The following is a 16743-nucleotide window of genomic DNA, read 5'->3' on the forward strand; positions in this document are numbered from 1 at the left end:
TCCCAATTTACACTCCCAAGTTCTCTCCTTATAGCCTCATAGTTCGTCCTCCCCCAATTAAATATCTTCTTGTCCTCTCTGCACCTGTCCCTGTCCATGACATTTTTAAAGGTTATGGAGCAATGGTCACTGTCCCCCAAATGCTCACCCACCAATAGATCCTTCACCTGTCCCGGCTCTTTTCCTAAAACTAGATCTAGCATGGCATTCCCTCTAGTCGGCCTGTCGACATACTGCGTCAGGAATCCCTCCTGGACACATTTAACAAATTTCGTCCCATCTAAACCTTTGGCACTAAGCAGGTTCCAGTCTATATTTGGAAAGTTGAAGTCTCCCATTGTAACAACCCTGTTATTTTTGCTTCTCTCCAAACACTGCCTGCCAATCTGCTCCTCTATATCTCTACTGCTACCAGGGGGCCTATAGAATACTCCTAGTAGAGTAACTGCTCCTTTCTTGTTCCTTACTTCCACCCATACAGACTCTAGAGATGATCCTTCTACAACATCCATCCTTTCCGCAGCCGTAACAGTATCCCTGACCAGTATCGCCACCCCTCCTCCTCTTCTGCCCCCCTCCCTATCCCTCTTAAAACACCGAAAACCAGGAATATTCAATATCCACTCCTGCCCTGACGTCAGCCACGTCTCAGTAATAGCCACAATATCATAGTCCCCCATACTTATCCAAGCCCTCAGTTCATCTCCCTTATTCCTGACACTTCTTGCATTCAAGTAAACACACTTCAGTCCATCTACCTTACTACTTTTATAGCCTGTATTCTGCTTCTCCTTCCCCAAAGCCTCTCTACCTGTTTGATCTAACTTATCCCCATCCCCTTCTTCCTCTGACCTACTCCTCCGGTTCCCCTCCCCCTCACAAGCTAGTTTAAATCCTCCTGAACCACCCTAGCAAACCTGACCGCAAGGATATTGGCCCCCTTCGGGTTTGGGTGTAACCCGTCCTCTCTGTACAGGTCCCACCTTCCCAAGAAGAGATCCCAGTGATCCAGAGATCCCAATGATCCAGAAATCTAAAACCTGCACTCCTGCACCAACTTCTCAGTCACGCATTTATCTGCCGCCTCCTCCTGTTCCTGCCTTCACTATCGCATGGCACCGGCAGCAATCCCGAGATTGCTACCCTTGAGGTCCTGTTCCTCAGTCTTCTGCCTAGCTCCCTGAACTCGCTCTTCAGGTCCTCATCCCCCTTCCTACCTATGTCGTTGGTGCCAACATGGACCACAACCTCTGGCTGCTGTCCCTCCCACTCAGGAATCCTGTGGACCCGATCAGTGACATCCTGGACCCTGGCACCTGGGAGGCAACACCCCATCCAGGATTCATGCTCACTGCCACAGAACCTCCTATCTGTTTCCCTGACTATCGAGTCCCCTATCATTACCCCATGTCTCTTTCCCACCCTTCCCTTCTGAGCAGCAGTACCAGTCCCAGTGCCAGAGACCTGGTTACTGCAGTTAGGCCTCAGAATAACTGATAAAAGTTTTCTTCCCTGATATGAGAGGCAGTTATATTCTTTGGATCTTTTTTATGTTACCAGGTTACACAGGAGAACTGTGCCAGACTCAGATAGATCATTGTGTCTCTGAGCCCTGTGAAAATGGAGCCACCTGCATAAGCCGAGCAACAGACTTCAGCTGCCTGTGTCCAGAAGGTAGGCTTCCAACATGAGCAGCACTTCAAATATTTCTCAGTGATGTGTTTTGGTGTCCAAAGGGAGTTGATTCCATAGAGTATCCCTCTCCAACCCCAGGTATTTTGCCAGAATGAAAATTGAGATCCTCAATTCGTGAAAGATATGTGAAATTTCACTGAAATCTAGGTCAAAAGATCTTGAAAACCCACAACAAAATAATTCTCAATGGTAATCAAAAAAAAACTGCAAATGCTGGAAATTAAATTAAAACAGAAAATGCCAGAAATACTCAACATGGTAGGCCACAACCATGGGAAGAGAAATAGAGTTAAGTTTCAGGGCAAAGACCCTTCATCAGAACTGGGAAAGAGAGAAAAGAAGTTTGTTAAACTGTAGGCTGTTTGGTTTTTTTTTCCCTTTTTTTCTCTCTGGGAGTGGAGGACATACTCAGCCTGGGCTGCCAGATATGTTTTCCTGCTCTGCATTCTGCAACTCCTACATTCTTTTGTCTATGTTCTCACTCTCTAACTGCTCCCATTCCTCATTGACCAGGCAACCTTTTTTTTTACACTTTATTCCCATGGTCACCCCAGATTTACCCTATCAGAGACAATCCCCCCCCCCCCCCCAGCCCATCATCTTTTGTTTCCTTCCACTTCTGACAAAGGGTCTTCGACCTGAAAGGTTAATTCTGTTCCTCTTCCCACAGATGTAGCCTGGCCTGCTGAGTATTCTCAGCATTTTCTGGTTTTTTTTATTTTAATTCTCTGTGGTAAGCATCTTAAAGAGAATGATCAACACCTCGAGAACAATCAAATTCCAATAGAGTGGGAGGCCCTTGGACGCTTACAGTCTGTGCTGGTCCTTTTTAGAGCAAGCTTATCAGTCCCATTCCAATCAGTCTCTTTCCTTCCCCTTAACCCTGCATTTTTTTTACCTTTTCAAAAGCCATGATTGAACCTGCATGTGTTGTTTAGCAGGAATGGGCATTTGGTTTGGAACTTGAAGTCATTTAATTGTTTTAGCTGTTTTTAATATTTCATGAAGTACTTTCAAACTGTTATAAAGATAAATGTGCAGCAAGATCCTACAAATACCAAGTAATAAATGATCAAATATTCTGGCAGTGTTGGATGAAGAATAAATGTTGGCCAGGATCTAAGGAAAGCCATCCTAGCTGTTTCAACTTTATATTACTAAAGATAAGTGAGATGACTTTTGAAAGCTTCTTTAACAAGAACAGGAATTCACAGTGAAGGGCATGGAAGAAGATTTCACATAGATGATGAGACAAATAGAATGGAAGGATGCACTGAACGAGTATGTGATTCAAAGGGTTGGGAGTTGGTGAGTAAATTAAGCAAATTCAGCACATATAAAGGAGCCAGCACCTGTTTTAGATGATTACCAGGGATACCTGAAAAATAGAGAAATAAAGGACTGCAGATGCTGGAATCTAGATGAAAAACACGATGGTGATGGAGGAACTCAGCAGGCCAGGCAGCACCTGTGGAGAAAAGCAGGTGGTCAATGTTTCAGGTCAGGACCCTTCTTCAGGACTGAAGATAGGAAAAGGGGAAGCCCAATATATAGGTGGGAAAAGCAGAGCAGTGATAGGTGGACAAAAGAGTGAAGGCGAGGTGGTGTCATGAACCAGCAACAAAAGAAACACACTGAGCCTGATTCAGTGTTAAAAACTATTTTATTAATCACTACTTATGATAATACGTAAAATAAAAGTAAAAATCTTAGTATGTTAGAATTCAAAAATGTTAAACCTTGAACATTAACCCCAAAAACTAAACTCTTCGTGTGTGTGTGTGGCAAAGTCCCAAACTCCAAGTTCAGGAATGGTTCTTAAAGTTCAGTTCCGCAAGCCATAAGGTGAAACATGAGCAAGGGCTTCTTCAACAACCACCGTTGTCTGAAGATAAGACGTAGATGTAGAGAAATATAGAGAGAGTAAATACGAAATCCAAATGTTCCACAATGGAACCCAAACGACACTTCAGTGTTTACTCGGTAGTGACTTCCTCACCCCGAAAAGCATCCGAATCGTGGTCGTCCACACACAAATACCTGTTTCCTTCTACAGGTCAGCAACAAAGTGAACCCTACCGGATTACTTCCAACTTCCATACATGGATTTCAGTGGCAGACACAGTTATTGTTTCTCATCCATCGATAGAGAAAACTAGCAGGCTGGTGTCTCTCTCCCTTCTCTCTCTCTCTCTCTCTCTCTCTCCCCTTCTCTCCTTCTTCTGCCTTCTTCAACCACGTCATTACGTCCTTTATCTTCTATTGACGTAAGCACACCACACACACACACACACACACACACACACACACACACACACACACACACACACACACACACACACACTCTCTATCTAAAAGGGACATTCACTGAGTCCGTAACAGTGGGCACAAGGTGGTGATAGGTAAATGCAGGGAAGAGATTGTGATAGGCAGGTGCGGGGGAGGAGGGGAGCAGATCCACTGGGGGATGGGTCAAAGGTAATAAGAGAGAGGAAAAAAGGGAGCTAGGAAAGGGAAGGAGAGAAGAAGCATGGTGCGTGGGGGGGTGGTTTTGTGGGGAAGGGGGTAGGGATTACCTAAAGTGGAAGAATTCAATATTCATGCCATTAGGCTGCAAGGTTCCAAGACGGAAAATGAGGTGCTGTTCCTCCAGTTTGTGCTTGGAATTCTCCGGACAGTGGAGGAGGCCGAGGACTGTCATATCAGTGATAGTGCAGGAGGGGGAGTTGAAGTGACTGGCAACAGGGAGATACAGATTGCAGTTATGGACGGAGCGCAGGTGCTCTGCGAAATGGTGACCTAGTCTGCGTTTGGTCTCACCAATGTAGAGGAGGCCACACTTAGAGAACCGAATGCGGCAGATGCTATTAAGGAAGGTGCAGGTGAATCTCTGACTCACCTGAAAGGACTGTTTGGGTCCCTGGATGGAGGTGATGGAGGTGGTGCAGGGGCAGGTGTTGCACCTATGGTGGGGGCAGTGGAAAGTTCCCGGGATAGGAGCAGGATGGGTGGGGAGGGAGGAGTGAACGAGGGAGTCGTGGAGAGCGCGGTCCCTGCGAAAGGCAGAAAGGGGTGGGGAGGGGAAGATATGCTTGATGATGGGGTCCTGTTGGAGATGGTGGAAGTGGTGGAGAATGATGTGTTAGATACGCAGGCTGGTGGGATGAAATGTGAGGACAAGGGGGACCCTATCCCTTTTGGGTCTGGGAGGGGTCGGGGTGAGACTGGATGTGCAGGAAATGGCAGGGATACAGGTGCAATCTCCCTTGACCACAGTCAGGGGGAAGTCCCATTTGGAAAAGAAGTCGGACATCTCGGATGTCCTGGAGTGGAAAGCCTCATCATGGGACCAGATGCGGCAGAGGCAGAGAAATTGAGAAAAAGAGATCACGTCCTTGCAAAAGACAGGGTGGGAGGACCTGTAATCGAGGTAGCTGTGGCATCAGTGGGTATTCACCTGCACCTCCCTTAATATCATCTACTGCATTCGGTGCTCCCAGTGTGGCCTCCTCTGCATTGGCGAGACCAAACGCAGACTAGGTGACTGTTTTGCAGAACACCTGCGCTCTGTCCATAACTGCGACCTGCATCTGCCCGTTGCCAGTCACTTCAACTTCCCCTCCCACACTATCATTGATATGACAGTCCTCTACCTCCTACACTGCCAGGAAAATTGCAAGTGCAAGCTGGAGGAACAGCACCTCATTTTCCATCTTGGAACCTTGCAGCCTTACAGTATGAATATTGAATTCTCCCACTTTTGGTAATCCCCACCCCCCTTCCCCACAAACCCCCCCCCCACACCATGCTTCTTCTCTTCTTCCCTTTCCTAGACCCCTTTTTTTCCTCTTTTTCCTCTCTCTTCTTACCTTTTATCCATCCCCTGGTAGATCTGCTCTCCCCTCCCCCGTACCTGCCTATCACTGTATCTTACCTGCATCTACCTATCACCTCCCTATGCCCACCCTGCCTCCCTTCTTTTGTCCACTTATCACTGCTCTGCTTTTCCCTCCTATACTGTATATTGGGCTTCCCCTTTTCCTATCTTCAGTCCTGAAGAAGGGTCCTGACCCAAAACGTTGACCGCCTGCTTTTCTCCACGGATGCTGCCTGGTCTGCTGAGTTCCTCCAGCATCATCGTGTTTTTCATACCTGAAAAATAACCTGAACCAATATCAGCTTGGACATTTTTCAGGCATACTTACCAACTCCTTCAACTAAAGAATATTGCATGGCACAGAATCTAGACTGCAGTAGTGTTTGGGATACATTTTCTCTCGAGCACCTGTATCTAACTCAGTTTGATGACTCTTTTACATCTTCAACCCAAAGGGAAAGGAGATGGAGATAACAGTAAAAACAAAACAAAGAGAGAAGCTTAGAAACAATTTGAAAAGATAGCAGAAGCAAGAGAGGTTATATATCACATGCAATGGTAGAGGATATTAACACACACAATGACTATATTTTTGCACTCTGATAAGTAAACTAATTTTCTGTAGATTTATTTAGTACACTTACGGAGAGTGTAATGAAATGCTGCATTTCCCACCTGCTCTGAAAATTAAATTTTTAAATTTTTTTGTCCAGTTATCAATCTCAGCACTTAATTTCATCGTTTTTTTAAGAACCCACAGACAAACCTAAAACTGTTACAATATTTGTTCATGTCTTTTGGGCTCCTCAAAAGGATCCTTGAGGAACTCTAAACATTTTAATCTATAATCAGACAGATGTTTCAAATCTGTTTCTCGACCTTATACATCTAGTATGGAGCTATAATTTTTAGGCTTTAATTTGCGACAATTCAACATCTGGTCCTATTGACAAGAACCAGCTGAGCAGCAGTGGTCTGTTATTGGTACCCAGCAATTTTAAATCCATAGTAATTGCTTGCATTCAATTGATGCAAGATTGGGAAAACCAACACCACCTTTCAAAAGGAGAAGTAACCATCACACCAAATCAGAAGGCAAATAAACAAATACAGGAATCTGGGAAAGCAATTGATTAAAACGAACATATGTCCATGGTACGTAAAAATGGTGATGCTGTATTAGTCTGCAATGCCTGAGTATGTGTGTTCCCTCCTATCCCTCCAGACACTAAGCTCCTGATATCAGATTTTTTTTCCAGACCTTGTTAGAAACTGTGTACAGATCACTATTTTCAGGAGGCTGGAGGCCAGCCTAAGACTGACCCTTGGTTTTCATTAATGTTATTATAAGACACAGGATCAAAATTAGGCCATTTGGCCCATTGAGTCTGCTCCATTATTCGATCATGGCTGATTTTTATTTCCCTCTCAACCCCATTCTCCTGCCTACTCCCCATAACCTTTGACGTCCTTACTAATCAAGAACCTATCAACCTCCGCTTTAGATATACCCAATGACTTGGCCTCCACAGCCGTCTGTGGCAATGAATTCCACAGATTCACCAACCTCTGGCTGAAGAAATGCCTCATTATTTCTGTTCTGAGGGGACATCCTTCTATTCTGAGGCTGTGCCCTCTGGTCCTAGACTCTCCCACTACTGGAAACATCCTCGCCACATCCACTCTATCCAAGCCTTTCAATATTCGGTAGGTTTCAATGAGATCCCCCCCTCATTCTTCTAAACTCCAGTGGGTATAGGCCCAGAGCCATCAAATGCTCCTCAGACATTAACCCTTTCATCCCCAGGATTATTCTCATAAACCTCCTCTGGACCCCCACCAATGCTAACATATCCTTCCTTAGACATGGAGCCCAAAACTGCTCACAATATTCCAAATGTGGTCTGACCAACACCTTATAAAGCCTCAGCATTACATCCTCTCTTTTATATTCTAGTCCCCTGGAAATGAATGCTAACATTGCATTTGCCTTCCTTACTACCGACTCAACCTGCAAGTTAACCTTTAGGGAATCCTGCGCGAGGACTCCCAAGTCCCCTTGCACCTCTGATTTCTGAATTCGCTCCCCATTTAGAAAATAGTCTATGCCTTTATTCCTTCTACCAAAGTGCATGACTATACACTTCCTTATGCTGTATTCCATCTGCCACTTCTTTGCCCACTCTCCCAACCTATCTAAGTCCTTCTGCAGACCTCCTGCTTCCTCAACACTACCTGCCCCTCCACCTACCTTTGTATCATCTGCAAACCTGGCCATAAAGCCATCAATTCCGTCATCCATATCATTAACATATAACGTGAAAAGTAGCGGACCCAACACTGGCCCCTGTGGAACACCACTAGTCATCGGCAGCCAACCAGAAAAGGCCCCCTTTATTCCCCCTCTTTGCCTTCTGCCATCAGCCAATCTTCTATCCATGGTAGTACCTTTCCTGTAATACCATGGGCTCCTATCTTGTTTAGCAGCCTCATGTGTGGCACCTTGTCAAAGACCTTCTGAAATCCAAGTAACAACATCCACTGTCTCTCTTTTGTCTATCCTCCTTACACCATCAAGGAATTCCAACAGATTTGTCAGGCAAGATTTCCTCTTCAAGAAACCATGCTGACTTCAACCTATTTTATCATGTGCTTCCAAGTACCCCGAAACCTCATCCTTAATAATGGAATCTAACATCTTACCAACCACTGAAGTCAGGCTGACTAACCTATAATTTCCTGTCTTTTGCCTCCCTCCCTTCTTAAAGAGTGGAGTGACATTTGCAATTGTCAGTCCTCCGGAACCATTCCTGACTCCAGTGATTCTTGGAAGATCACCACTAATGCCTCTACAATCTCTTCAGATACCTCTTTCAGAACCCTGGGGTGTAGTCCATCTGGTCCAGGTGACTTATCCATCTTCAGACCTTTCAGCTTCCCAAGCACCTTCTCCTTAGTATTAGCGACTACCCTCCCTTCTGACTCTCTTGAATTTCTGGCAGGTTGCTGGTGTCTTCCACAGTGAAGACTGACGCAAAATACTTATTCAGTTCATCCACCATTTCTTTGTTCCCCATTACTACCTCAACAGCATCATTTTCCAGTGGTCTGATGTTCACTCTTGCCTCTCTTTTATTCTTTATATATCTGAAAAAACTTTTGGTATCCTCATTTATGTTATGGTGGGCAGCTCATTACAATCCCTATGGATTCTAAATCAAGGATTCTGCCCATATATATAAGGGAACTAGCACCTGTCTTAGATGATTACCAGGGATACCTGAAAAATATCCTGAACCAATATTTGTTTGGACATCTTTCAGGCAGACTTATCAACCCCTTCAACCAAGGAATATTGCATGGCACAGAATCTAGACAGAGGAAGAGGACAACCTCAGCTCCTGCTTTCAGAATTCTGTCTGAGTAGCTACATTGCTCTAAGAAATAGATCATTTTAACCTCTGCGATGTGTTATGATTTCTCTGTTGAAATCAGAAGTTTGTAATTTTGGGCAATATAACAATATTTTATAATCTAGAATGGTATTCCAGTGCAATTGTAGAGAAGCACTGCATTATTAGCAGTGATAAGATGTTAGAACTGTCTCCTGGCTTTATCTGAAAAATAGAAAGCAATTCTTGAAACATCATGGCCAAACACTTCTTTGTCAATCACTGCTCCCCCATTCCTTTATCTAACCTCAACTTTCTGTTCTTTGTGTAATGTTGCCATTGTAAGACCAGTGCAGTAATTTTAGTACATATTGCACCAATTATAATGATTACTATTCCAATTAAATCTCTGAGTAGCACAAGAGCACACCTCATAACCACCAAATTTCCAGTGTGTTATTCAGAGAGAAACATTTGCCACTCAACTAACATGAAAAAAAATGATCTGGCCATTTTGCTTACTTGTGGGATCTTGCCTATTTCCCTATATTACAATGACGTCTACATTTCTAAGGTTTAAAGTTATTGGGGTCAGCTTTCTATCACAGAAGATGCTATATCAGTGCAAATTATCTGCATGAGTAGCCATTGTCCAATGTTGGCCATACATATGTGGAGGGAAATCCCAAGATTGTAGTTCAAGACATTACTAGAGACAACAGCATAAATCTAGACACCACTAAGGATTGGCATGTCTGAAGTACAAGGAGCTGGAAGGAAAGTCAGAGTTCTCGCAACTTACAGTATGTCTCTGATTTACCAATGCTATACAACAGAGGTAATGCACTGCACAAACTTACATTCTTATTTGGTTGGAAAAGTTAAATTCTTTTTTTATTTATGAACTATTCTGAAGTTAAATTGTATTCTCTAAGACAAAATTGTGAGAAACATATAAAATACTGATTGTAAATAATTTTTGAGTTAATTTGCATTTTCCACTACAATTCATTCCTAGCAAGCCCAGAGTCTAGTAGTCGCATCTGCCGCTAATGCCAGCTAGATTATCTAAATAAATTTCATGCATCAGTAAGAACAGATATTTGCAATGTTTATAATGGATCCCCCTGGACATTTTAACATCTGGGGCCAATTTTTAATAATTTAGATAAAATCCATTTCTAACTCGCTATCCACAGAAGGGCAAATCGTTCAATATCAGAACCTGAAAAATGTGTGATATGAAGAATAATAAAATGAGCAGCAATAAGTAATCCCACTTCTCCTCACTTTAATGATTGAAGGGAGGAAAACTTAAGCAGTTTGCAAATTGCAACCAAATTCCTGTTTTGAATTACTACCTAGAATAAGAACTTGTATTTTTGTAGAGCCCTCTGAAATGGCATACTGATCCCAATAACTTCACAACCAAAACACACAGATTCTGAAATTTAGTCTTCGTGGGAATATAAGGAATCAGTGAAGAGCAAGGCCTCACAAATAGCACAGAGTAGAATAGCCAGAGCATTTTTTAATGTGATATAAACTGAGTGATAAATGTTTCTCTGTGAATAAAGCTCTGGGCATTTTGTGTGCACTTGACAGTGCTATATGGCACAACACTTTATGAAGCAATGCCCAATTTCAGTTGCTGGTTTTAAAAAATAGCTTTTGAAGTTATTCTTTAAGTGTGGAATTGAAATCCAAAATCATAACCGATTTGATCTGCGACATTTGCTAGTTTCTTTAGAACATAGAGTCATACAGCATGGAAACAGGCCCTTCAGCCCAACTGGTCCATGCTGACCAAGATGCCCATCTAAGCTAGTCCTATTTGCCTGTATTTGGTCCAGATCTCTCTAAACCTTTCCTATCCATGTACCTGTACAAGTGTCTTTTAAATGTTGTTCATGTTCCTGCTTCAACCACTTCCTCTTGCAGCTCATTCCATATATGGACTGCTCTCTGGGTGAAAAAGTTGTCTCTCAGATTCCTGTTAGATCTCTCCCCTCTCACCTTAAACCTATGCCCTCTAGTTCTTGGTTCCACAACCCTGGGGAAAAGACTATGGGCATTCACCCTACCTATGCCTCTCATAACTTTACACATAATTTACAAGATCACTCCTAATTCTCCTACTCTCCTAGCCTGCTCAACCTTTCATCCTAACTCAGTTCCTTGAGTCCTGGCAACATACTCATAAATCTTTTCTGCACTCTTTCCAGCTTAATGGCATCTTTCCTATAGCAGGGTGACCAAAACCAAACACAATATTCCAAATGCGGCCTCACCAATGTCTCGAACGTGGACACAACCCTCATTAGATAGCCCTATTTTCTTAAACCATGTTAGCATTGGTCAGTTAGTGAATTCTGCTACACTAAGACAGCACACTGATGCTGTCTAGCTGAAAAACTCTATTCAGGAATCAGGGAAATGTGAAACAGTAAATGGAGGAAGAGTTCACTTGAATTGGGGTAATAAAGTTCAGTGAGGTATGAGGGATGTTATATTACATTTTTAAAGTGGTTTTACAAATGTAGTGGCACAAACTCATCTTCAGACATGTAGTATAATGAGTCTGAAAAAGGTCCTTGCCTAACTAAGCACCCTTTAATTGTACACAAAGCAACTGCTCCTCTTATTAGTTCATGCTTCACTAAGATGATTACAGCTACAGTAATTTAGAAATGCAAGTACCAAAAAGTGGTCAAATAATTCTGTAATCACAATGGAGACAAACCGTTTTGAAACTCGCACCTGACTCCATGCCTGTGTTTTTGTCTGATAACATAATGTTTCAGCTGCAGTAAAACACTGCTACATTGTGCCTGGAGTGCTCAGCTAATGCATCGATCCTTTAATAGGCTTGTGCAGTGTTCAAGCAGATTAAGTCTTTTTTTTTCATTTAACAAAATTGTTTTTCTCTGTTATCAAGATGGCTTGGTAATTGGATTCTTTATAAGCTGCAGAACTGCAAAAAACTGAATTATGGATTATCTAGACCAGGGTGGGAGATTAAAAGCAACATTAAGAACTTAAATTTATGTTGCAGCTATAATTTTGAAATTGATCCTACAGCACTTTACATAGAAAGAAAAATTGGGTACTAAGTCACAGGAATGCAAGGGGAAGCAGCCAAAAAGCTGATCAAAGACGAAGGTGTTAAAGGAAGAGAGGGAGGTAGAGGAGGTTTGAGAGGGTATTCCAGGCAGTGAACCCCAGGCAGGTGAATGCATAGTCATCCCCTGATGGAGGAAATGGACAAAGGAATGCACAAAGAACCAGAATAAGAGGAACAGGGAGTATGGGAGCTGATTTCATTTGGATTAATGCACAGATATTTACAAAGGTAAGTAATTCATAATTCAATATGGTGCCGTGTTAAAATCTGGGTGAGCTGCACAACATAATTATCTAATTTGATTTTCTTATAACCCATTTAGTTATTCACTCAGCAGTCAAATCAAAACAAAAGATAATTAAGAAAAAAGCAAAATTACTGCAGCATATGCTGTAGTTTCAAAGGTAATATTTAGAAGTGGAGTGATTTTATACTTATTCTAACTCCTGCAAATTAAATAAAAGGGCAAATTTGTACACCTGTATAAGGCATTTGTAAATAAATTGGAATTGTAAAATCTAATACTAGAGGGTATGCATTTAAAGTGAGGGGGGGGGGAATTCAAAGGAAGGTACCAGGCAAGCTTTTTACACAGAGAGTGGTAGGTGCCCGGGATGCTCTGCCAGGGGTGGTGGTGAAGGCAGATACAATAGAGGCATTTAGGAGGCTCTTAGATAGGCACATGAAGATGCAGAAAATGGAGGGATATAGACCGTGTGCAGGCAGAAGGGATTAGGTGTCATTAGCTCAGTTAGTTTGGCATAATATTGCAGGCCAAAGGACCTGTTCCTCTGCTGTACTGTTCTATGTTCTATGTTCTAAGCTTTAATGTAATCTTTCAAAAATTCCACAATTTATGTGACAGCTGGTCTGGACATTTGGAGCCAGGTGTTAATGCCCCTGGTGTAGCAGTGTCAATGCTACACAGCTGGAATTGCACTGTCTTCATTGTACTTCATTGGTTGTGAGGCTCTTTGGGATGTTCTGAAAGGATGTAAAAGGTGCTATTTAAATACGTGTTTTATTTCATTTTTCTATTGTTATTTAGGATGGGAAGGGTGTTTTGATTAACTTTTTTATTTCTTTATCCGTCACTGTGCTGTGTTGACTGCGTAATTGGCCTGATTCATCCAATACCGATTACTGGTAACTGGCTGCTGAAGTGTTTGTACTGAAGATGAAGGGTGCTCCAAGATAAATTTCACTTCCTACTGTAGGAAAGTTATGATCGATCTGACAATATGGGTAAACATAGCTACAAAAATACAAAGCTCTTTTGACAAGAGAATAAAGAGACATGCCTGAACTAATGATGGATCCTGTTGAACAAGGCATTGATCAGATAAGGCTGTTTTAGGCATCAAAGGCAAATTGCAGGTGATAAATGTCGTGCTCATTGTCAATACTAAATTGTAAAATATGCAGGTAGGTGTGTTTGCAACATTTAAGTTAAATATTGATATTAAGCAAAGATTGATAAACAAGGTGAGATCTGCTGAAATAATTCTCTGAAACTATTTAATTGGAAGTGTTCTTATGCAGTTGAATATTAATTGATTGATAGGTTGGAGATAGAGCACGGCCATATTCTGCGATTTGTGGGGGTGACCTAACAAACCAAATGTGAGACGTTTTGAACAACTGACGGGCGAAACCCTGCACAAGTTTAGTTCCAGCAAACAATGGGGACTTTCTCCCTGTGGTATCAAATTAAACCTGACAGTGTATATTGCTTTGCAATTTGCAGATGGTTCACACTCCAGCTACAATGAGTTACATCTATATATTTAAGCTGGTGATGAAGTCCACATTTCCACTTTATTCTGAAAAATTAGAAAAAAAATACAATACACGATTGTATTTAGATTTGCTGCACCAATACATTGTTTGAACTACAAAAGTTTCAGCGAATACAATTTACTTGCTAACTGAATCAAGTTGTTTAATTCTCTATGGTCACAAATCAATACACGACACCTGCTGATATCCTGAAAGCCCTTGCTTTTCAGTTTTCTTGTGCAATAAATTCAGACAATGGGGATTTCAGGGCCTTCCTGGTGGCTGAAGTTTCTTTGTCAATTGCTTTCTCTCTAAAAGCATACCTTTGAAGAAAATTCAGCAACAACCATTTATTCAGATGAACAGAATTTCTACTGAGGTTACCTGATGTAGAGGGAAAAACCCCAAGTAACTTCACCCCGCTGTGTTTCTGAGTACCTGGGTCTCGGCTTGAATTCTGCATCTTGTTTATTTTCCCTATGTGTGTCGCTAACATGTTTGCTTGTGACTTACACTGCAGGTTTTACAGGCCCCACATGTGATCAGAAGATAGACCCTTGTGCCTTGTCACCTTGCCAGAACAATGGGACCTGCTTTGCAGACGGCACATCATATAGTTGTAACTGCAGTCCAGCCTACACTGGGCCAGTTTGTGCTCAGCTAATTGACTTCTGTGCCCTTAATCCCTGCTCCCATGGCATCTGCCGCAGTGTTGGAACCAGTTACAAATGCCTCTGTGCCCCAGGTATGGTACATGCTCCCCAAACATCTTTGGTTTTGCCTTTTCTTCAGTAAGGATGTCACACTGGCACAGTGAATATTTCTGTTCTAGAGTAGAATTGACCTTGTGTTTGGAGGATATTTCCTCCAGGAGAGGCATAGGGGATTCTAGCACACTGAGTTAAAGGCAACAGACATGGTCACACTCTGAGTATGTTAGTGTAATATAACGTGGCAACTAATATATAACCTACATCCAATGTGATAGAGCTGGGTATGAACAAGGTGCAAAAGCAGATTACAGTTAGTCCTTCAGTCATGCAAAAAAGATGAATTGTAAAGCCAGCTAGTCAACCAAGCATTAGGTCAGAGTACAAATTATGTACAGCATCAGGTTCATCTGACAACCCCTCGAGATTTTACCTCAAGGTCATTTTATTAGGAGGAAAACATTCTTGAGAAATTCTTCCCCAACCTCATAGATATTGAAATGAATGCAGGAGGTCAAAGGCAGTGGAAGGTACATCCCCCCAGTAATCCACCTATGATGTCATCCTGTTTATGCCTACATTCCATGAATGAATTTTAAAAATAGGCTTTACAGTGCTTTTCAATCACTATTGGAAAGTACAACTGCAGGTTTTACAGGCCCCACATGTGATCAGAAGATAGACCCTTGTGCCTTGTCACCTTGCCAGAACAATGGGACCTACTTTGCAGACGGCACATCGTATAGTTGTAACTGCAGTCAGCCTATACTGGGCCAGTTTGTGCTCAGCTGATTGATTTCTGTGCCCTTAATCCCTGCTCCCATGGCATCTGCCACTGTGTTTAAACCAGTTACAAATGATCAGAATGTTTTCCTTTATCCCAATAGCCTCAAGCATTTAACCTCCTATGTCACTCCCATGAAAATCCATATTATTACATATATCTGTTTGCAATGAACAGCCAATGAACAATGCTAACCTTATGATCAATAGAAGACGAACAATCTACCTAGTAGTTCACCAATGGTCCAAGAACATGTAACGTGCCAAGATGCAGATTGGGTTTTAGAAACACATTTCACCATGGATTTTATCTTGAATAGGAACTGAACTGGGACACTGACCCAAATAAGACTCTGTCCCTGTAGGTGAATCAACTGCATTTTAATCACATTCATGGACAGGTAATTGCTTGTCAAACCCATGGTGTTTATTTATTGGCATAACCAGTGATTATCCATCCAAAATTGAGTACCTCAGTTACGTGATATGTATTGTCCCAGTAATCTACCTCAACCCTAATTTAAAACAAAAGGACCTAAATTTAGCACTGATATATATTAGTTTGTAACATTTTGTGACATCTGATTGGGAATAAATTTGGCTTTGTGCAATAATATTAAATGGATGGGAATGAATTTTCACCGCACTTGACATCTCTCTCAATTTTTTTGTTCGTATCAGTATCAACTTAATTATCCATTTTTGAACTAAGGTCTGGTCAAAATTGCCCTTACTCTCAGCTTTAATACTAAATTATACTTATGTGTGGTCTGACAGTGAAACCATTCAATGTCCAAGCACCATAGCAAGGTTAGTTATACTTGGGCTGTTTTATTTCTCCAGTGACAACAAAGTTACTGATGTGGAAATGAGGCAAAATCAGTTGGCAAAATGAGGCTCATCAAGCTAGTTCTCTGCAGGATCAATCCAGGAAATTCTAATCTCTAGCTCTTTCCCTGCAATTTTTTGCTCCCCTAACTACCTATTCAATTCTGAAACCTGCATAATATGTCAATCATCCAGACACTAACCCGGATGCTAACTGCAACCCGACTCTAATGTAGAGCATCCCACAAAGATCTTATATGTGTGATTATTTGGAAATAGAAACACTCAGAAGAAGCAGTGCCAACAATACTATACCTTCATTAATTAATATTGGGACAGGAGACAATACTGTCAACAATCTTGACAAACAGATGCTTAACATGTTAGTATGACATTCCATTGCTTATTATTTTGGCAGAACCATTCACTCGGAATGCCTTACAATTCATTTATTCATATCATTAATTGTTAGCTAATGTCACAGTTCGGATAGGAGAAATAATAGATTAGTCATAATTTAAAAAGTGGCAGAAATAAATCATGGCAAAGGTTATC

At 41.9% G+C, this 16743-nt stretch overlaps 1 protein-coding gene across 1 annotated transcript in view; it reads left to right on the plus strand.

The window, feature by feature from the left end:
- The window catches only part of dner (delta/notch-like EGF repeat containing), a 188440-nt gene that overhangs the window by 152092 nt on the left and 19605 nt on the right, over window positions 1-16743 (plus strand). The window contains exons 7-8 of the mRNA XM_052018121.1: window positions 1561-1674; window positions 14388-14612. Coding sequence (XP_051874081.1) covers window positions 1561-1674; window positions 14388-14612 — 339 coding nt within the window. The remainder of the gene's footprint in view (window positions 1-1560; window positions 1675-14387; window positions 14613-16743) is intronic.

The sequence above is a fragment of the Pristis pectinata genome, chromosome 6 (genome assembly GCF_009764475.1).
Source record: "Pristis pectinata isolate sPriPec2 chromosome 6, sPriPec2.1.pri, whole genome shotgun sequence".
In the NCBI taxonomy this organism is placed as follows: Eukaryota; Metazoa; Chordata; class Chondrichthyes; order Rhinopristiformes; family Pristidae; genus Pristis; species Pristis pectinata.